The 21,678-nt window shown below is 44.9% G+C and overlaps 1 protein-coding gene across 1 annotated transcript in view; it reads left to right on the top strand.

Annotated features, from left to right (window-relative positions):
• The window catches only part of WDR12 (WD repeat domain 12), a 285,666-nt gene that overhangs the window by 121,496 nt on the left and 142,492 nt on the right, over window positions 1–21,678 (top strand). The window contains exon 5 of the mRNA XM_086955270.1: window positions 6,419–6,534. Within this exon, the coding sequence (XP_086811396.1) occupies window positions 6,419–6,534 (116 nt within the window). The remainder of the gene's footprint in view (window positions 1–6,418; window positions 6,535–21,678) is intronic.

The following is a 21,678-nucleotide window of genomic DNA, read 5'->3' as shown; positions in this document are numbered from 1 at the left end:
GGCTGAGGTGTTCAAAGAGCCCACCCGGGCAAGAGTCATCAACCCACGAATCGACAAGAAGTACAAGGCAGCTCCCACCGATCCTACTTATATCAAAGGACAGTTGCCTCTGGATTCCCTGGTTGTCTCCAATGCACGCAAGCAAGCCAACTCACAGACTACAGGTGATGCTCCTCCCCCAGACAAGGAATCAAAAGTATTTGAAGCTTCTGGGAAGAGGGTGGCGGCGCAGGCAGCCAACATATGGCGCATATCCAACACACAGGCGCTACTAGCGCGTTATGACAGGGCACACTATGATACTCTAGAGACCCTTTTGCAGCACTTACCCAATCAATATAAAGAGGCGGCAGAGATGTTGATACAGGAGGGGAAGCTTATCACCAATGCTTCCATTAAGTGCGCTCTGGACGTGGCTGACACCGCCTCACGAGCAATTAACACTAGCGTTCTGCTTCGTAGACATGCATGGCTAAGGATATCTGGGTTCAAGCCGGACATTCAAACTACCATCTTGAACCAAACGGTCAACCCGGACCACCTGTTTGGCCCCGAGGTTGATACCACCCTCGAGAAGATGAAAAAGGACACCGACACTGCGAAGTCTATGGGTGCCTTGCAATCCCAGCAGTTTCGGGGTGGGTCCTTTCGTCGCTCCAACAATAGAGGCACCTCAAGGGGTCAACTTTCACAGTCAACGCAATTCTACAAAAGCAACACCCAAACTTCTTATACCAACAAAGGTCGGGGTGGATACCGTGGCAACAACGTCAAAGGCAGAGGACGGGGGAACAACAGCTCCAGGTCCTCCACCGCCAACAAACAGTGACGCCTTGTCACTGCCCCCGGACCACACAACACCGGTCGGGGGGAGACTCCAGCAGTTCCTGCCCATGTGGACGTCCATCACCATGGACAGGTGGGTCAGAACACTTATCCAATACGGTTATTGTCTGGAGCTCACATCCACTCCACCCAACATACCCCCAAAAAACCGTCCTATGTCCGGCGAGCACTTGCACTTGTTGCAGCAAGAAGTCAACGTCATGCTGCAAAAAGGGGCAATAGAGCTTGTGCCCTTGCAGGAAAGAGGTGCGGGAGTTTACTCCCTGTACTTTCTGATTTCAAAGAAGGACGGATCCCTCAGGCCCATCCTAGACCTCAGGCCACTCAATTTTTACATCCTATCGGAGCATTTCCACATGCTCACGCTGCAGCAGGTTCATCCACTGCTTCAACAGGGGGACTACCTGGCAACTCTGGATCTGAAGGATGCGTACTTCCACATTCCACTACATCCTTCACACCGAAAATACCTCAGGTTCACCATACAAAACCAACACTACCAGTTCAAGGTTTTGCCTTTTGGGGTCACCACGGCACCCAGGGTTTTCACAAAGTGCCTAGCAACGGTGGCGGCGCATCTCAGACGTCAAAACATTCACGTCTACCCCTATCTGGACGCCTGGCTTATTCAAGCGAAGTCAGCCCAGCAGTGTGCCGACCACGTGTCCCAAACCATTCACCTTCTGCACGATCTGGGGTTCTCACTGAATTACCCAAAATCCCATCTCCAGCCCGCTCACATACGGCAGTATCTGGGTGCGACCATAAACACTCTGGCGGCTACAGCACAGCCGAATTCAGTGAGAATCGACAGCATTCAATCGCTGATCCAAAAATTCAGACCTCAACACTCGCTTCCAGCAAGAGTGTTCATGCAGTTGATAGGCATGATGGCCTCCTGCATATCCATTGTTCCGCACGCGAGACTACATATGCGTCCGCTTCAGGAGTGCTTAGCACGTCAGTGGACGCAGGCTCACAACCAGTTGAAAGACCTAGTGTTGGTGAGCGGTCGGGCGTACAACTCTGCATTGGTGGAATCCACAAAACCTTTGCAAGGGCCGACCGTTTCAAGAGCCTGTGCCACAGATTATCCTGACAACGGACGCTTCTCTCCAGGGATGGGGAGCGCATGTACTCCAATACACGGTGCAGGGACTATGGACGCAACAGCAAGGGAAGATGCACATCAATGTTCTGGAACTGATGGCGATCTTCATGGCCTTAAAGGCATTCAAAGTACATCTGTGCAACAAGGTCGTGTTGATCCGGACGGACAACATGACGGCCATGTACTACATTCAGAAGCAGGGAGGCACACACTCTCCGCAGCTGTCTCATCTGGCTCAGAGCATGTGGAAGTGGGCCATTCAGAGGAACATCTTCCTCATGGCAGAGCATCTCCCAGGCAAGGACAATCAGATGGCGGACCTGCTCAGCAGGCACAGCCACCAAATGCACGAGTGGGAGATACATCCATCTGTGCTCCAACCGTACTTCCAAAGGTGGGGTCATCCGGAGATAGACCTGTTCGCCACAAGGGAGAACGCAAAATGCCAAAGCTTCGCCGCCAGGTTCCCACACCCACAGTCGCAGGGCAATGCGATATGGATGAACTGGTCAGGCAAATTTGCGTACGCTTTTCCCCCAGCACCTCTGATTCCGCTGGTGGCACGCAAACTCAGGCAGCACTCGATGACTCTCATCCTAGTTGCTCCAACGTGGGCTCGCCAACCAGGGTACACCACGTTTCTGGAACTGTCCGTGGTACCGCATCAAAGGCTACATCTCAGACCCAGCCTTCTAACGCAGAGCCATGGCGACATTCAGCACCCAGATCCGCAACAGCTCAACCTGGCGATCTGGCTCCTGAAGTCCTAGAGTTTGGCTACCTCAACCTCCCTCCCAATTGCATGGACATCATTCGGGAGGCTAGGAAGCCCACTACTAGAGCCTGCTATGCGGCGAAATGGAAGCGGTTTGTCATCTATTGTGCAAACCACAACATTGATCCGCTGGATGCTTCTATTCAGAACATCATCTGTTACCTGTTCCATCTATACAAGTGTAATCTGGCCTATACTTCCATTCGCATTCACCTGTCTGCGATGGCCGCATACCTCCAAAATAGACAGCACCTTTCACTTTTCAAGGTGCCTGCCATCAAAGCATTTCTGGAAGGCCTCAAGAGTCATTCCGCCACAGACTCCACCGGCTCCAGAATGGAACCTCAATGTGGTTCTTACAAGACTGATGGGTCCTCCCTTTGAGCCACTACATTCCTGCGAGATTCAGTTCTTGATATGGAAAGTGGCTTTCCTTGTAGCAATTACATCGCTACGGAGGGTTAGTGAACTGCAAGCCCTCACAATCCAAGAGCCTTTCTTCCAAGTTCATTCAAACAGGGTAGTGCTCCGCACTAACCCTAAATTTCTACCCAAGGTTGTGTCTTAGTTCCACATCAACCAAACCATTGAGTTGCCGGTGTTCTTTCAAAATCCTGAGTCACTGGCGGAGCGGATGCTCCACACCCTTGACGTTAAACGGGCCCTAATATATTACATTGATAGGACCAAGGATTTTAGAAAGACTAAGCAACTTTTTGTCGCCTTTGCGCCACATCGCAAAGGTAACCCTATTTCCAAGGCTGGTATTGCTAGGTGGATCGTGAAATGTATTCAAATCTGCTATGCAAAGGCAAAACGCACTCTTACCATTCCACCAAGAGCCCACTCCACCAGGAAGTTGGGGGCCTCTATGGCTTTCCTTGGAAACATTCCCTTAGAGGACATATGTAGAGCAGCCACATGGTCTACCACACACACATTTACTAAGCATTACTGTGTAGACGTGCACTCCAAACAGCAGGCAGCTGTAGGGCAGGCTGTTCTCAAGACACTTTTCCAAACTGCTGCAGCTGGCACGGGCGGCCGCCGCTAATGGAGGGACTGCTATGTATTCTATGCACAGATATGAATTCAGCAGCCCACATGCCTCGAACTGCAAATGCTACTTACCAGTATGCATCTGTTCTTGGCATGTAGGGCTGCTGACATTCATATCGCCCGCCCTCCTCCCCGGCGCCTGTAGCAGCTGCAGTATTCACATATATACTCATAGCATGGTCCTCATTCACTAAGTTTCACTCCATCTTGGCCACAATGGCTAAAAAACAATCTGGGAATGGAGACAATGCCCATGCGCACTGTAGTCCAGGGGAGGAGCCACCTATCTCGTGATACTTCGAAGACTCTTCCAGGACAACAATGTGCAATCATCCGGACCTAACACTAGGCGGCGATCTATTCACAGATATGAATGTCAGCAGCCCTACATGCCAAGAACAGATGCATACTGGTAAGTAGCATTTGCATTACCGGTCATGACCTGGGCTTCCTGTGGGCTGTATTCAGGTAAGGAGGTACCCTCTGAAACATGGGAGCTGAGGGCATGGCGTAGTTGAAGATAGCGAAAGAACTGGGATGGGTGAAGGGAGTATCGGGTCTGCAAGTCTTGGAAGAAGCGTAGGTGAGTCCCACTCCAGATGTCACCCAGCAGGGAGATTCCAATGAGATCCCACGGTTGGAATCCTGAAAGATTGGCAACCTCTCGGAGGCTGGTCCCGCACCACAGAGGAGTATACCGGGTCAGCTTACCTGACCAATGTGTGTGGTGCAGAGAGGCCCGCCAGGACAAGAATACTCTGGGTGTGACCTCCGAAGAGCTTGGGAGACCGTGTCCCGTATAGCATCCCCTGAATATCAGACAGACCCAGGGGGTGTAGCTCCAGGTGATATGCCGGGTCGGACCATCCGCCATTAAACCAATTGTGTACGGTAAGGAGTTGAGTCGCTAGATAATAGAGATACAAGACCACCGTCAAAAGGTGGGATCCGGCATTGGACCAGGGCCAGCTTGGGCCTCCGCCCTCTCCATAAAAACTTAATGGCCAAGCTGTCCATCTCCCGAAACCAGTTCTGTGGAAGTAGAGGGGCATACTCTAGATCAAGTAAAATCATCATTTTAAACAAGGCTATCCTACCGAGCGGGTTTGGCTGTAGCTTTTGCCGTTTGAGGAGGTTGGCACGGACCCGCTTAACCAACGGGGTGATGTTAAGCGACCAAGCGAGGTCGGGGAGAATGCCCACCCAGATCCCCAAGTACTTGAAGGACTGCCGCCGAAAAGGTATCGTCGACTGCCAGTCGAAGTACTCCCGTGAGAAATGGAGAGGGATCAAGATGGAATTGGCCGGGTTCAACCGAAGGCCAGAATTGCGTTCGAAGAGAGTCAAGGCCCGAAGGCATCTGGGCCCCGATCGAGAAGGGTCTGCTAAAAATAACAACACGTCATCTGCTTAGAGTGCGATTTTGTTCTCTACAAGACCGGGCCATCTCCACCCCGTAAGATACCGGTCGGAGCGGACAAGACAAGCAAAGGGTTCCATGATCAATGTGAAAAGAAGCGGCGAGAGGGCACCCTTGCCTCGTGCCCCTTCTGATAGGAAAGGGATGGGACAGATCCCAGTTTACTAGAACCTGAGCCCGAGGGCGGCAGCACGTCTTAATCAGAGTGCGGAAGGGGAGCCCAAAACCCATTTCCTCCAACACTGCCTCCAAGTAACTCCAGTCTACCGAATCAAATGCCTTCTCAAAGTCCAAAAGAATGAGAGATAAGTAGGGGGTCTGGAGGTGCCGATTTCGCTAAGGCAAGGTGGAGGCGTCGAAGGCAGTGCCTAGTCCCTCTGGAGGGCATAAAACCACACTGGTCTGGGTGGACCAGCTTAGCCAGGTGTGGTCGTATACTATTGGCCAAGACGGAGGCGAAAATTTTGAGTTAAGTTGATTAGAGAAATGGGGCGGTAGTTGGAGCAGCGATTCGAGAGCGGCTGAAACTTCGGGATCACCACGTTGGTGGCCAGGTCATCTCTGGACGGAAGGAGCCTTAGTCCACTGCCTCTCTGTACATTTCCGTCAGAGGTGGGATCAGGGTGTCCTGGTAGGATGCATAAAACTGTTGCGGGAGCCTGTCCGGTCCGGGTGTCTTACCTGCCACCATGTGCTATATGGCATTATGAACCTCCTCGGGGGAGATCGGAAGGTCAATCGCTTCGCCGAGTAGAGAGTGGTGTAGTAGGTGGCAAAGCATTGGGTCACCACATTGCAAGATTTTAAAAAAAAATCTTCTTTGATTTTTTTTTTCCCCCAACAGTAACAAGGCAGTGCACTTACCAAGCTTTCTAAGAAAAGCTTAAGTTACGACTGATCCTTTCCACAACAGCTCTTAACTTGTGATGTTTTGGTCTAGAGCCACACAGCTGGAATATATTTACTACTACAACTGTTTCTTATACCTTACAGGACTCTATAAAATCTGCCGCTCCCTCTCTTTCCATTTGTTGATTATACACATGTAATCCCTCCCTAAGGTTTCTGAAACATGCCATGCACCATCTTTGCAGCTGTTTTAAAGATTTGATATCCGTAAATGGAAACAATACATTAGATGATGTTTTAACAGGGATTTGCATTATATAATTGAATTTTGCTTTACTTCTACTCTCTTATTACACAGGATCCTGACTGGCTCCTACGACAAAACTGCTCGCATATGGTCCCTTGAGGGGAAGCCCATCATGACCCTCGCTGGACATACAGAAGTTGTAAAAGACGTAGCTTGGGTGAAAAAAGGTGAGGTCAGCCTCTGTATTTTTCTTTTTTTAAATTGCAAGATAATTTAAGCTTTTTCACCCTCTTGCACTTCTCTGTGAGAGAGAGCAAAGGCAGTGTACCACAACAAAAATATGTTATAAGGCATTTAATTTTTGTTATTTTCTGTTTCAGAATTTGGGTAATTCGTACAATGTATTTAATATGTCCAGGAAATGTCTTTTTAAATTGCATTTTATTGGAGATCTCCTTTAAAGACCCATTCTAAGTCCCTATCACAAAGTGACACGTAGTCGCACAAACTTTCATGAATTATCAGCTGCAGTGTACCCTATCTCACTTAGTTTTTGGGGCGAAGACCAACTCCCGTGTACGGCTGTGGACTTATATGATGCCTCCTGGCGGAAATGTTGAATAGGAGAATAGGGTGTGATGAGTAGGGCCTTGCAAGTTATATAGCACTTCAATGAGGTTTTGCAACTAAAGTCCCACCCATGAAAACTTTTGTACAAGGCAAGGTCCTAACGCGAGATCAAAGCAAGCTTTGAATATTTGATCGCACTGTTTAGGTTGCTACTAAATTATTTAGCTTTGTCTTCTCTCTGTCCTTATGTTCTCCTCTTCTTTCCCTACTCTGTTGTCCTCTTCCTCCATCCCCTTTTGTCCGCTTTCTCTTTCCATTCTTGTCTCTTGGTCTCTCCATCCCTTCTCTGTCTGATGGGTCTCAACCTGTATTGGATAACTTTTCCTCTCTCTCAGATCGTATTTGTATAATCTTTTAAAATGTTTCAGCATTTTCCTGCCTCAGACTGACTACTGCCTTTTCAACTTCATGTTTCGGTTACAAGGTACTTTTTTCACAGAAGGAAGGGGGGATAGGCAAATATACACTACTCCAGCATTCCCAATCACAACTGTACACACACACAGAGGAGTAGCGAGTGAGGTTTAGAGAGGTGGCACGTTCTCGGTTAAAAAATACTGCCCTCACTCAAAAAATTGTGACATGCTTCATCATTGGGCTTGCTTCAGTACACCCCCGCCTGGGGTTGAGCGAAGGGGAGGGGAAGACAATACAAACTTGAACAAATGATATATAGTAACAAATCTGGGATCACCGAAAGAAGTGCAGTAAATGTGAAAACTAGTTTAGTGGTGTCTTTTTGCAAAAAATGTATTCCTAGACCCGTGAAGGACGGTGGTGACCTGAAAGTGATAGGAGTTCCTTCACCCCTCCTTACTGCCAAATTGTTAACATGTTTCTGCTGCGTGTCAAGTGCCCACAATTGTGGGTCACAACCGCATTCATCAGGGCCTTTCTGATCCCGGTGTCTTGTATTCCCTCTATACCTGGAATTAGGAATCCCTGGAACCAGTAGTTCCCAGAGAGTGGGACACACTCAGTAACTCACTTGGGTTAATCTGTGGGTGAAATGTGGTAATAATGTGGAAATGTGACATGCCTTTTCTGCGTAGTCACCCCAGAATGTTCGCCTTTTGCAGGACCCTATATTTTTGTTAGCTGTAGAACTCAGTGCACTTTATCCCTGCTAACCAATAGTACAGTGCCTGTGCTGTCACTTTAAACATAGTTGAATCAGCATACCATAATAGGAATATTTAACATGCATTTTAGTCCCTAGCATATGGTACAACATTTACCCAGGGCCTGAAGTTAAATGCTACTAGTGGTCTGCAGCACCTATTGTGCCAACAATTAGTGGCAGTGCAGACATGCCTTCAGGCCTACCATTGTAGTTTGCACGGAGTCATGTTAAAATAAACCCTTTTGAGAGGTAAAAGCCTCCCTTTTAAATATCAATATGTCACCCCTACGTGATCCTTTGTAGCCCACAACGTAGAATGCACAGCATTTTAAAGTGAGTCATGTAGAAAATTAATATTACCATGTCTGTACCCTGACAAGACCCTAAAAGGTATTTTTACTTTAGCAGGCTTGGCTGTCCTATATAGGGAACCAGAGTACATATTTAAATGTGAATCCTGTGTCTTGGGAATGGGACTAGCTAGAAAAATAATGAAATCCGTTATTAAATAGCCAACTCAATAGGGTAGTCAGATTTGTAAAACATTTTAAGGAAAAGTGACCTTTAGCTGGCTAAATGGTCATTAGGCTAATTAGCATGAATTTCTGCCAGATCAGCCTGTGCTCTGCTGTGAACTGGTGGAAACACTACCCAGGAGAAAACAATAGTCCTGAATAGGCAGAAATTACTTATCTGAACCCCACAGAATATGCAAGGTAGGGGGTGTAGACATCCTTTTTCACACTACATTGTCAAATCCTCCTGAACTGGTCTACTGAGCCACCCGTACCACTTGGGGCACACTTTAAAGGGAGCGAAGAGGATGCCAAGACAGTTCCTGTGTATCCACAGCCTGGTTGCTGTAAGACCCTGCTTTTGTTCTATCAGAGCCCTGCCTCTGGGTTTGTTATGGGTGCAGTGCCTGCCTTAAACAGGATTGTAATGTTAGGTGTGGGAGGGCACTGCGATTACCATAGTACATAATTACCATAGTACATAACTCCTCCCACCCCCAGCGCTGAAGGCAAGTTTAGTGTGGCTCAAAACGTTTCAAAATAGTCTGACCCTCCCCTTTTACCGATGATGATCCTGCATAAATATTCAAAGGGTCTGAAACGTTGACTAATTATTACATCAAAGAGGTAGTCTATTGCGGGTAATGATACCCATGGACATTTCTTTTAGAAGGAAGGACTCAGCCTCTTTTTTTATGCTCTGTTGATGTTCAGTTCACCTTTTCTTTATTATATTAATGTCTGACTTTCTTTTTTTTTTTAACCATACAGGATTTATGGGTGAGGTTTGCTGCTAAGTTTACATACACATAATTATTGTTATGTCTATTACACCACCACTATGCAAAGCGTACACCCATTCTTGTTGGTTTTTTCTTTTCTTCGCAATGTGGTGTTTAGGGTGAGTTCCGTGTCTAGGGAGAATCCAAGTGATTTGAGTCAAGTGACAGTTGGGGTTTCAGTTCTTCAAGGATCATGTCCCAGATTTGGACTTGTGATTTTGTTCTTGGTGAATAACAGGAATTCGGTTCTGGCCAGACTGACCATTTAAGTAGATGCTGGACATTATGGTCTGGGTGAGGTTATTAACGAATCATACAGAAGTTTGAAACAAATCTGTGTTCATTACAACAGCATGTGTGTAACTTTCAATTAGTTTTAGGTTTCATAAAGTTTTAGCTTCTGTTGTCCAAGACCCATTGTCTTCAGTACATGAAATATATACATATAATGGGCTCTGGCTCAGCCCCATGGTCTTCTTTGGATGGCATTCTTGTCTGAATAATTTCCCAACCTCTTAATCAATGGTGTTTCTCCCTGCAAATTAGTTTTTTTTGACCCGTTTCTGGAGTATTTCTGCCACACTATGGGACAGGTGTACTGTTATTCCATTTGTAAAAAGCAGTCAAATTGTGGACTAACCTTTTGCACATGCAGTCAAATTCTTTTTTTTTTTTTTTTTTTTTGGTCCTCTTTTGCTACACTCACTTCCTGCTGACTACCCTCCTCTCTGTTTACCCTTCTGGCATGCCACCGGTCCTAGGATGCTTGATATGGCCATGTCTGAACTTGGGTGGCTTGGTGAGCAAAATAATGATGAATTAAACCCAGATCTGTGACAGGGGGTGAATGTTTTGCCATTGTGCAACATTCTGTCCATCATCTTGTGTGTTTTTCTGTTCACCCTATGTGGGAAGAGGATGTTCCCATGAGGCACAGGGTCAAGACTGATTTGCATATGGCCATGTCTGAACTGGGGTGGCTTGGTGAACAAAATAACGATGGATTAAATCTTGTATGTTTTGCATGCCATCATAGAGAGTGGTTTCTCAGCAAAGGAAGAGGGTTCGACTTTTATGGGCTTTACTGTGCCCAACATTGCGTCTTGTAAACCCATTTGGCTTAATCATCAGACCGGTGGTATAGTGTAGTTCCTATATTCCCAATAGGCTCTGCACATTGGAATAATATATACTATAGTCTAGACGTAGGACTGAGGTCGACTAGGTTTCTATCGAATATATTAGACTTAATTGTGAGTGCCAGCTAGCTCAGAGGTCACTAGAAACTTTCTTGAATTCACAAGAAGCGATTAGTTTCTGACAACCACATAAACATGACAACTTTGTTTCCCAAGAATAAGAAATCAATCTCTAGAGTCGCGGAAACAATAGGTAGCTATTTTACTCAATCGTGCATGCTTCGTTTCACCTGAGGTGCTGAGAAAATAGAGAGACAGGCGTTTTCAATAAAGTATTTATTGAACAGTCTTCTTTCTCAAGCATAAGAAATGTACTGCTACAATCGTAATACTGGTTATAAAGTACAAGGTATATAATACGATAAGTATTATAAAGTAGAACTGTAAAAGCATGATATGGTTTCTAAGCCATAAAAAACCTAAAACATAAAATACATACAAAATAATGACTAAAGGTACTCAACTGGTGCTTTCTAAAATACGCCTACCCCGGTGTACCTAACCTAAGTCTAGTACGAGGGAAGAAGTAAGTGAGGTGTAGCTTTAAGTTTTAGTATTATTTGCCAAGAATCTATTCCAAGAATTCTCAAAGGGTCTAATCAGCTCCGTACCTTGGTTTAGAATGAAGGAGGTCTTGTATCTCTCTCTCAGGACTCGATTTCCCAGCAACTCGCAAGGATAGCCTAGAAACACTGGAGCTGGATTTCTCGGCAGGAGAAAAGACAGCGACTCTCAGTGCGTCAGCTGGGGGGTCGGCTTACTTCAGCACTTGCTGCTGCAGGGCGCGTCGGGCAAGTAGATTGTCGAACTGCTCCAAACCACCGTGTGTTTGTCTGGGCAAATGTAGGCATATTTATACCTTGAAGGTGCCGAGTTTGACGTATGATTGGACTTAAAAACCTCATCAAAAACTCAGTTCTTTGAAAACTCCATGATTTCCTAGATAAATTAGTATTCAGGCAAGGGGAAGTCCCTAGCTGCTGAAGGCGGGTTTTTCCAAGAAATCGTTGTGGATTCTCGGAACTTAGTGGAAGTGGCCATGCCGTATTTGGGCTGCATAGGCTCAGTCTAAATAAGGGTATGATTTCTATGCCTATATAAGGATCGGTGATTTATACCTATATATGGGCATGAATCGGGAAAGTTACACGCGGGTCCTAGATTCGTACATAACACCCACTCGACGATATTAAGTTCAATAAAACTAAATGTATAAGCACTGAACATATCTAAGGCTAGTGTTTACAATCCCACCCAAAATACAAATTGCATTTGAAAAGCGGTTGTTCACATGAAATGAGTATACATTTCATGAAAAGCAGGTCTCAATAGATATGAAGCATATTATGAGAGCATACATTCTAATCTTTTATCAAATATGAATTTACAATCATGAAATGTCTCTTAAGGTACAGAAAAAAGGTTGAGACTATCCCATAGCATAATATACAAACTTGTTCCGTTTTTAGGACAAGCCCAAATATTGTAATTTGGGAAGTTTTTCAAAATAAATCTTGTTCTCTAAGAATAGTTCTACTTTAAGCAGATTACTCTGTGCCAAAGTTCTATTTTGAAAAAAGTTCAAATTGTTAGATGGTTTGTTTGGAAAAAAACGAAGGCTGAATTTCAGAGTTCTGGGAACGCTGTGTGCATGAATCAAAAGTTATTCTCGGTGTCAGGAGAAAACATCTGATTGTCCTAGGTTGGCAAAGAAACCGTCTACCATAGTAGGTGAAAGTGGAACCACTTCAGTTAGTAGTTCAAATGTGCATAGATGAGGATCATCGCCGTCAGCGTTTGATGCATTAGCCATGTCCGCAGTAGGTGGTACCTGTGTGTCTGTAGTGTCACGTATCTCACCCTCAGTTAGACCTGCCGGTGAGACCTCAATGAATGCCGTCATCAGAATTGGCAGCCGTTGGGGGCAACACGATGCATGAGTCGTTACCGGACCTAGCAAGGCTTCAAAATCCGATGACAGGACTGTTGGAAGTGCAAGACAAATGTCCAACACGCATTCCTCTCCGCAAAACAGGCATTGTAGAACAGGTAAGATGCAATCTTGCCAGATTGGTCTGAACGAAAGGAACCAAGTGGTGTTCAGATCTCTTAAACGAGCCAAGCCAAGAATCTGTGTAATGCAGTGACGATACCTCATGGCAAGGAGAGCTTGTTCCATGGTAGTCTTGGTATCGCTGGTGACTGGACTTGCCATATCGGAGCAGAAGGAATAAAATTAGGAATACTGCTACGAGACCCAAAATGAGAGGCAGGCCGCCGAACACAGAGTGCACGAAATTTGGAAAAATGCCGAGGACTGCTTCAAATGGTGTTAACAGTCCCGAAAAAATCGTCTTAAATACATGTGCGATGCCGCTGGTATCAGACATGTTTAAGATTTGACCTAACATTTCCGCGAAATGTATTGGGCAATTTGTTGATAATAATGCATGCATCTCCGCAGAAGACCTTGCAACCTGCAGATCATACGTTTCTCTGGACGAGGTCAGTGTCAGAGTTTTTTGTAAAAGAATGGCTTTCATTCTGCGTAAAGTATCTCTTCGTATAGAAGAGATATTCAGTGAAGTCCATAACGCCGTCTCCCTGTCTGATGTGGTTTACGATACCCATTAAGAAATCTCACACAGGAGGAGCCTAGCCTGCAACCATGATGGCCGCTTAAATCCTCGGCTCCGCCGACCTTCTCGCCTTTCTTTTGAATCCTGCAACTCATCCTGCACTTGAGCCGAGTTTTCGGAACGGTGATGAGACTCTGATCCCAATGGTGTGTTCCCCGGCGTGTTTCTGGCGGTAAGGGTGGTGAAACGTCCTCGCTTCTTCCCCGGCCCTTAATGGCTGTGAGACCGGGTCTTTGTGTGTGAGGGACGGCCAGCCCCGGCCACAACAACAGCGGCCATCGAAGACGGGGAGGAGTCGGTCGGTCGGCCGGAGAGGAGTTGCCGCACTGCGCTTCCCACTACGGAGATCCAATCTGCCCTGCGATCCTGCATGCTTGGAAGGTATCGCGGCTGTGGGTATTACAATGTATCAGCTTCCCCGCTTGTAGACGGCCCGGACAGTACTTCCATCTCTCCCTGCGTTGTGGTGGGAGCCATTTTATGTCTCGCGTAATCGGAGCCTGTAACTGAAGACCCTGGACCGCGACCGAGGGTCCAGGTGTCTGCCGACATCGCAACAGCACTGTGTATGGTGACGGAATGGAGCTTGCTGCCACTGTGCCTCCGGCCCGATTGTACTTGGCAGAGTGTCGGCGGGGTGATCAGCTGGTCGCATGGGACGACGGCGGTCAGCTTCGAGAGCTACTAAATGCCCGTGAGCCTCGGGTGAAGAGACATGCTGCATCCTTTCTTCCTGGGGCAGCGCTGGGGATCAGCGATATTCTGGGCGCTCTAGGTGTTTTGCGAGCTGTCCTGCATAACAGTGCCCAGGATCTGGGGAGCCGGCTGGATGCTATTGCAACTGATGTGCCCTCGACTGGCCGTGATTGTTTCCGAGTGCGGGGCACTGCGCCACACCCTGCATCCGACCGCAGTGGACTGCCTACCCAGGTACATACGGGGGCGTTGGAGGACCAGGATTTCGATACCGACACGGTGCTGACCGCAATGGTTGTGAGGAGGTCTGGTGATTGTGGACTCGTCCAGTGGTTGGGGAATCGTCTCCGGGCGCCATGTCCGGCGGCTCCTTTGTGGTCTGATGGCATGACTCCCCATTCCTTCTTGGCGCTGATTTTGCCGTGCTGGTCCGCCGGCTTTGGCGGATTACTGTTCTGCACTGATCCTATCTGCATCGTCATTGACCACACAGCGTTGGCATGGGCAGACTTTGGTGGACAGCCTCCTATTCTGCAGTGGCCATCCCGTTTGCATATTTCATCTAAGATGGCGGCTGGACAGCTGGACTCCGTCGACGCACTTGATCGCAAGGGGCAAGGTTGAGGATGTTTTCTTAGCTGCTGTTGCTCGCACTGCTGGGACTATGAGGGACAGGCGGGACATTGACTTGAGTTGAACGTTGGTATTTCATCGGCTTGAGAGTCGGAGGGTGGGCGGCTGAGAACACACACGTTGGTTGTCTTCCTCCTCCATTTTTTCTTCTCTCTTCACTTCTTCTCTAACTATATTTCGGGTTTCCTATTAGGGCGACGGGCACACTGCTGGGGGGATAGGCCATGGCCTTCTGCAGGGGTGCGGGGTGAGGGGTTGGTTACTTTGTATCTTCTTGTTTTCTCTTCGGTTCTGTGGCCCTTTTCTTTGCTTTTTCTCTTTCCTCTTCTCCGGGAATTCTATGGCGTATTTAGTTCTTGTGGGGTGGGGCACTGGTTTGTTTTGTATAGAAATTGCGCTTATGGCTGCCCAGTATTGCTTATTTCGCCTCCCTACTCCCACCTTAACTGTCCACTTGGTCACCTTTGTACGATTTGACAATTGGCTGTAGACTTTGAACAGATTGCTCGCTGTCGATCCTGTGCATTAGAATCCCAAAAGAAAAAAGAAACCTCATCTATCCTGGTATTTGATAATACGAACATTATCCTGAGCTACAACGGGGCAGCTTGGGGATGTAATACTGTATGTTTATGATCTTGTTGCTTTGCTTGCCCGCGATTGTATTGCTATAAGTACAATAAAGGTTTACCAAAAATTAAAAAAAAAAAAAAAGAAATCTCACAAATCATTTCCTTCTTAAAGTTAAGATAAGTGTTGTTTGATTTCTGGAAGTGTAGATTTCTGTAGCCACTCAAGGCATAGCTTTCCTACACTGAAAGTAGTTACTATCCCTGGATGTTGTCTCTGGGAGTATCTTGGATCTGGCCTATTCTCTGTGAACCCTTTTGTTTTGTTCAGGAATCTATCTTGACAGTTATTCGTGTCTGTGGGCCAGATTAACAATTTTTTCCAATCTGGATTAGTTCTGTTTTGTTTCAAAATATAGGGTACGTATATCTCCTCTTCTGTAGTATCATTACTGTCAGATGTGGGTTTAGGCATAGACGGTTTATTTAAATCTTTTATCTTAGCTAGGCCAAGACAAGAAGTTTGTTGAACAGTGTCATTTAAAAACCTTATTTGTTCTGGTATAATGCAGGCTCTGAATAAGGCTTCTAAACCTTGCACCTGCCAGTCTTTTGTGCCCCAGACAGTTTTTGTCTCAATGTTGTCTTTCCAAAAGTCAAACCCTAATGTAGATAACTGAGCATAAAAGTTTGCAGAATACATTTGTTTTGTATTGGTTAACATTGTTTTTATTCCTGTCTTATTCATAAGTTTGAAATAAAACGTTTCTGGATTTGTAACATTAAACCCTGAGAAGTACGGAAACTTTTCATAAAATGTTTTTAAGCTACCCTTTGGTGGCGTTCGACAATGTTCCCATTGATTATAAAAAAAAACATTTCTAGGGTTTGCAGATTTATTGAAAAAATGGTGTCCATAATGAATAAAACAATACATTTGTTAATTATCTGATGAACCTTCTAAGTATTCATGTTCTGTGAATTTAGCTTACATTTCTAAGTCTGTCATCATGTTATTAACAGTTTCAAAGTCCCTATCATCACTAAATGAGCTGGGTGATACAAAGTCACTCCAAGAAACCTTGAACTGGTGTGGAATCTTCAGCAATTCCACCGGGCCATATATGTCATAATCCGTTCTACCCCATGCTATACCACCAGGTATATGAACGGCTGTGATGTTTACTGATGACAGGTCTCTTCTTTCACGATGAGATGATTTGTGAGGCTTCAGGAGCAAGTTGATTTTCTTACTTGCTGTGCCCATTGTACTGTATTTTCCATCTATTATTTTTCCCAAGCTTAAAACAAGAATGAGCCAGAGCAGGAGGAAAAGTACGCCTAAAACAATCCAAAATTCAATCCATGGTGAAACCAGATATGTTTGTTCAAGTTGATGAAAGAGTTCTGTTATTTTTTCTTTGAAAGTTTTATTTGCTTGCTTATTTTTAGGTTCACTGGGATCCTCAGAAAATGTATCAAAGTGATGAAATAGCTAGAGGCAGTTCTGTCAATTGTTGGAATTACATCAGGATTGTTATTAATCTTTGGAGCTGCTTCTTCTTTGTCATCTTTGTGTAGTCAGATGCTACATCGGTGTAGACAGGTGCTTCTTGACGAACTGGTATTTGGGTATCCAGAGGCACAAGTTCCATGGCTTTGTTGCATAGTCCTTCTTTTCTTACTGCAGGTTTATCAAATGTGATTAGTCTTTCAGTTTGAACCTCTTGAATTGTAGCAAGGTTTGGTCTTCTGCTACATCTTGGGAGTCCACTGGGCCTACTACTTATTATTGGCCACATGATGTGGTTTGACCAGGTCGATGGACACACCTCTGTTCTCCCTTTTACCTGCAAGGGGCGGTAGTACTACTGATCATGTTCCGTGTATAGCTAAGACAGGTACTGCTTTTCTGTAAGAAGGCCCAAATTCCTTCTTCACCGCAATGTTTTCCCTGACTATATCCCCAATCTTTGGAATCCAAACGGGTCTTGCTGGGACAGGTGGTTTCTCTTCAGTGGTTGTTGGCTTTTGTATCCTTTTACTCAGACTTCTTCTCGTTTCATTTAAGTCCTGTAAACAGCCAAACGATCTTTGACATCAAAGGTTTTTTTTTCCACCACTGAGGTTTGACAATCGAGGTCTTCGATTATCATTCTAGTACCAAGCAGTAATTCATATGGAGTTATTCCCACCAGAGAATTTCTTGGCAGATTGTTAAGACTACGTTGGACTCTTATTAGATGTTTGACCCACCTATCACCCGAAACTAATACCTTAACTGTTATGGATTGCATTATGTCACGTTTTTTTCTTTCCAATACCGCATTACCCTCAGGATGGAAGGGACTAGAATACCGCAATACAACGCCCAAGCTAGCCATGGCCTCTTTGTAAGCTCGAGAGCTAAACGCATGACCCTGTTCAGAACGTAGCGTGCAGATTGCGTATGTGCAGATAAAGACTCGCAAATCCTTTATAACAGTTCTGGCGTCATCCGAGCGTTAGGGCCACATCCAAATAAATCTTGTGCATGATTCTACTGCGACCATGATATATTTATAGTTTCTATCCCTTTATAAGGGACTGCAGTGGTCCAGATAAACACACGCTAGTGGTTTATCTGAAATCAGAATGGGCGTCTGTGCAGGTCGCTTCACTGTTGAAACTTTCATTTTTTGGCAGATTTCACATTCTAGAACATAGTTTCTAGTTTGTTTCCTCATGCGCGGCCACCAGTATCTTTGTTTTAATAATGACAATGTATATGAATCACATGAGTCTTTTGTAGTTCTTTCTGTAAAATAACTATTTGTTCCCAAAGCATTTTGTGCTTAATCGTGCCACCTTTCGCGTCTTTGAAACCATTTTGAACCCAGTTTTACAGGTATTCGTTGTAAGACTGGACGCAGTAATATGAATCGCACACTATTAGTGTGGGGAATTCGCGATCGGTATTTTCAAACGCCTGTAGTTCAGCTCTCTGAGCTGTACAGTCTCCGAGTGATTGGGTTTTAATGACCATCGGTCTAAATTTACCTTCGTGCCAGCGACCTTTAACAATGGCGCACGCAGCACTATAGGCTTGTTTACCCCCAATTGCGGTCTGTGCTGATCCGTCTGTATACATTATACACCCGTAATGTTCTAGAGGCAGAATTTCGGTCGGCAGGGGACATTCGTGTTCATATTGCAGGAATTCTTGTGTCTTCAAGTAGGGGTCAAAGACGTATTCAACATCTGTTGCAGCAAGAGAGTTAACCGGTTTCGGATGTAAAGCTTTAGCATTGGGGATGCTTGCTTTCGTCACTGCCTCTAAAGCAGGTACAGGTGTAATGATCATTATGCGTTTTCCCTGTGCGAGAGCTCTCTTTTGCTACTGCAGTTTGAACCGCTGTCAAAATTTTTTCTGTTGAAGTGAATTTTATTTCAGCTTGTGTGTACGTGTGATTTGTATGCTATTGGTACCTTTTCATCTTCATTAAAGGTCGGGAACGTGAATCCGCATCTCCCTAGGATGATTCGGATTAAATTTCTGTATGGTTTTGAGTCCAATTTGTTGGTTTGAAATCAGGTTTGATTAGTTCGTAGAGAGGTTTAACCCTTTCTGCGTAATTCAGAACATAAGTTCTTCCAAAATTCAGGAAACCTAGAATTGACTAAGTTTTTCTGCGTTTTTGGAGGTTGGAGCAGCGCACATTTCTCTAAGAAGTTGGCTGCCAGGCTTTTGCCTTCACTTGATAACTCGTGGCCTAAGAATAGGACATTGAGGTGGGCAATTCGTGATTTCTTAAAATTGAATTTATACCCTTCAGGTGCGAATCCAAGTATTATGGTGTTCACTCTTCAAGTGCACGTCCAAATCATCGTCTGTAAGATAGATGTCATCGACATAAGATAATGCCTCATCATCATGTATTTGTAGTAACTCTGTTACCCTGGCTGAAAATAACCCTGGACTATTCTTCAATCCTTGAGGGAGACGACAAAATTGTCCCTGTGTCCCCAATATTGAGAAAGCAGTCAAATGCCTGCTTTCAGGTACATTGTTTTGACAGAAAAACCCATTTGAAATATCTAATGTGGTTTTATTTTTTTTTCCGCACAATGTTATACATCAATGCTGCACTGTGTGCATTTTGTACTGCAAATGTTTTGTAACAGGAGTTTAAATGTCTGTAATCCAAAACTAGACGATATGAATTGTCTGGTTTGGAGACAGGAAACAAAGGATTGTTCATTGACGAGGTGCATGTTTCAATCACCCCTTGGTATTCAAGTTGATTTAAAAATCTCCCTGACTTGTTTTTTATCGTCTTGCTTAACTGGATACTGCCTTTGTGCAGTAGGCTGATTCTTCAACTGGATATTATGGTGAGGAGAGTCCTCATCCCATCCTACGTGATTTTTATATAAAGCCGGAGCCTGAGCTACTGCTCATTTTCTGGCATATTTGTATTTTTTATGAATTGGAATGTAATTTGAGAAGGCTGGCATAATTATCTCTTTGCCATGTGGGCACACCCTGACAAATTCAGGTGGCCAGTCTTGTTCAGCTAGAAGAATGTCATAACCCTTTGATAGCTTCTCCCAAAAGGGTGCTTTTATTTTTCTAGGTATGTCCCCCTCCATCCGGAGTGTTATCTCATATAGCTTGTGGGGTCCACTAACCCTGGTGTCGGCAGTTTCAACTTGAATGGATTCTTTCAAGTCTACTGTCTTCAGATGATCCTTCAGAATCTTGCGAGCTATAGTCACTTCTGCTGTGCTGTATAGCATTGTGTGGGCCCGTTCTTGAGTTGTGTCCTCAAGATCCTCGGCATGTCTGATTTTTACGCTTGCTACCTTCTTCTTGGTGAATTGAGTTTTCTTATTTTTTGGAACGTGCTATTCGTCTTTGGACTTCAGGCGTTCTTCTTTTTGTTCTGATCGTCCTCTTCTCTCGGATTTCTGCGAGGAAGTCTTAAGGGTACGAGAGGAACGTGTATCAGTATCTTGATATTTGCCAGGTTTTCTCAGATTATCCCTATTTCTAAGGTTATATCTTTTTTCAGAGGGCTCCCGTTGTGGAGACCTACCTCCCCGTTGGGGAGATCTTCCTCTGGACTGAGAACATTTCTCTTTAGGAAGTGTCTGTTTAGTATTTTCACACTTCTTTTTAGGAGTGGTGAGATTATTTTTAATAAAAACTTTTTAAGGATTTTCTGTTAGTTGGGGTTTTAATGGTTTCCCACCCAAACTATCTCTACCTAGTTCTTCATATGATTTTTCAATATTTCTTGCCAGCTCATATGGCTGGTCTGTTATATCTGTTTCTTTTAGATTTTGGCGGATTGCCACGGATGCTGCTTCACCTTTAATGTTGGCTAATAGTATAGGCGAGACCTGTTTGAAATTTTTTAGTAATTTCATACCAAGATTTAAGGCAGGTTCTGGACCGTATTCATTTTGAATCTGTCTCAGAACATCTGGTATTACTGCCATGGACGGTACACCATGTGTTTTTGTGTAGATCGAAGCAAAGACTGTACCCCAAGTGTCACTCCTTCACATGTGGTGCTATCCCCATTGGTAAACAGATTGTCAGAATTTTGTGTTTCTCATAAGGTGTACTATCAGGGAATACTGCTTCTATTTGAGTAATTTTCTGAGCTAACCAGAACGGATTGTGTTCCCTTTTGGCGGGCAATTTACCAATGACTGATTGGTAAATCAGTCATTGTATAGTCTGTGGTGTGATTTTGTTTGAATTCCCCTGGTGAGGGGTGTGCTGTGGAATCCTTACAGTGGGTTGGACTGTTAAGGTCCGTATGACATATTGAACCAATTGTCTTTGTATTTTAATTAACTGTTTTAGCTGTACTAACAGTTCTGGACCTGTCATGTTTTCAATGTCAAGATGTGGTGTATAGCTGGCTAGTACCGACTGTCGCTCCTGGTTTACCTAGTGGACCGAGCCTGGTTATGTGATTTTCATGTTGTAGGGCGCCTTTAAACCAGAGCTGATGCTCTTGGTATGTTAATGGAATTTCAATGTCCTCGTAAGGAATGTATTCCGTTGGAGGTTCCTCTACTTTGTAGTAGTCTAACTAGTGTGTCCCATCTGCTGGAGGAAAGTGAATCCATGAATAGAACACTGCTGTCTGCCGATATTAATGTGCCTCTCTAACAAAGATTACCTTACCACCTCTCGATGATACTCCATTATTTATGAGTTTGTAAGTTATAGTTTTTCTTACATTTACCAGGATGATTATAACATCCGGGTCATTCTGTAGGAGATTTCGGTCATCTAAAACTGCTTGAGCTGCAGCTGTAGTTAATTCTTAGTCCGTAATCATTATTTTACTGACTGAAGAGTTTGCAGAACAAGTTTCAAGGAAACAAAGATTAGGTGCACAATATTTTGGAACACTGTATCCTTCAACCTTGAACAAAACCAAAAACTAATACATGTGATTTTTCGTCCTACTCCGTTTTGGCGGATATCATCCTTTTACCCACTCCAGACGTCTATTGAGTATTTACGGGTAAAAAATGGGTCTGAGTGAAAAGCACGACTGAATTACTCTAGTATCTAGCGTT

The sequence above is a fragment of the Lissotriton vulgaris genome, chromosome 2_1 (genome assembly GCF_964263255.1).
Source record: "Lissotriton vulgaris chromosome 2_1, aLisVul1.2, whole genome shotgun sequence".
Classification (NCBI taxonomy): domain Eukaryota; kingdom Metazoa; phylum Chordata; class Amphibia; order Caudata; family Salamandridae; genus Lissotriton; species Lissotriton vulgaris.
This window is presented reverse-complemented; position numbering and strand designations above follow the sequence as displayed.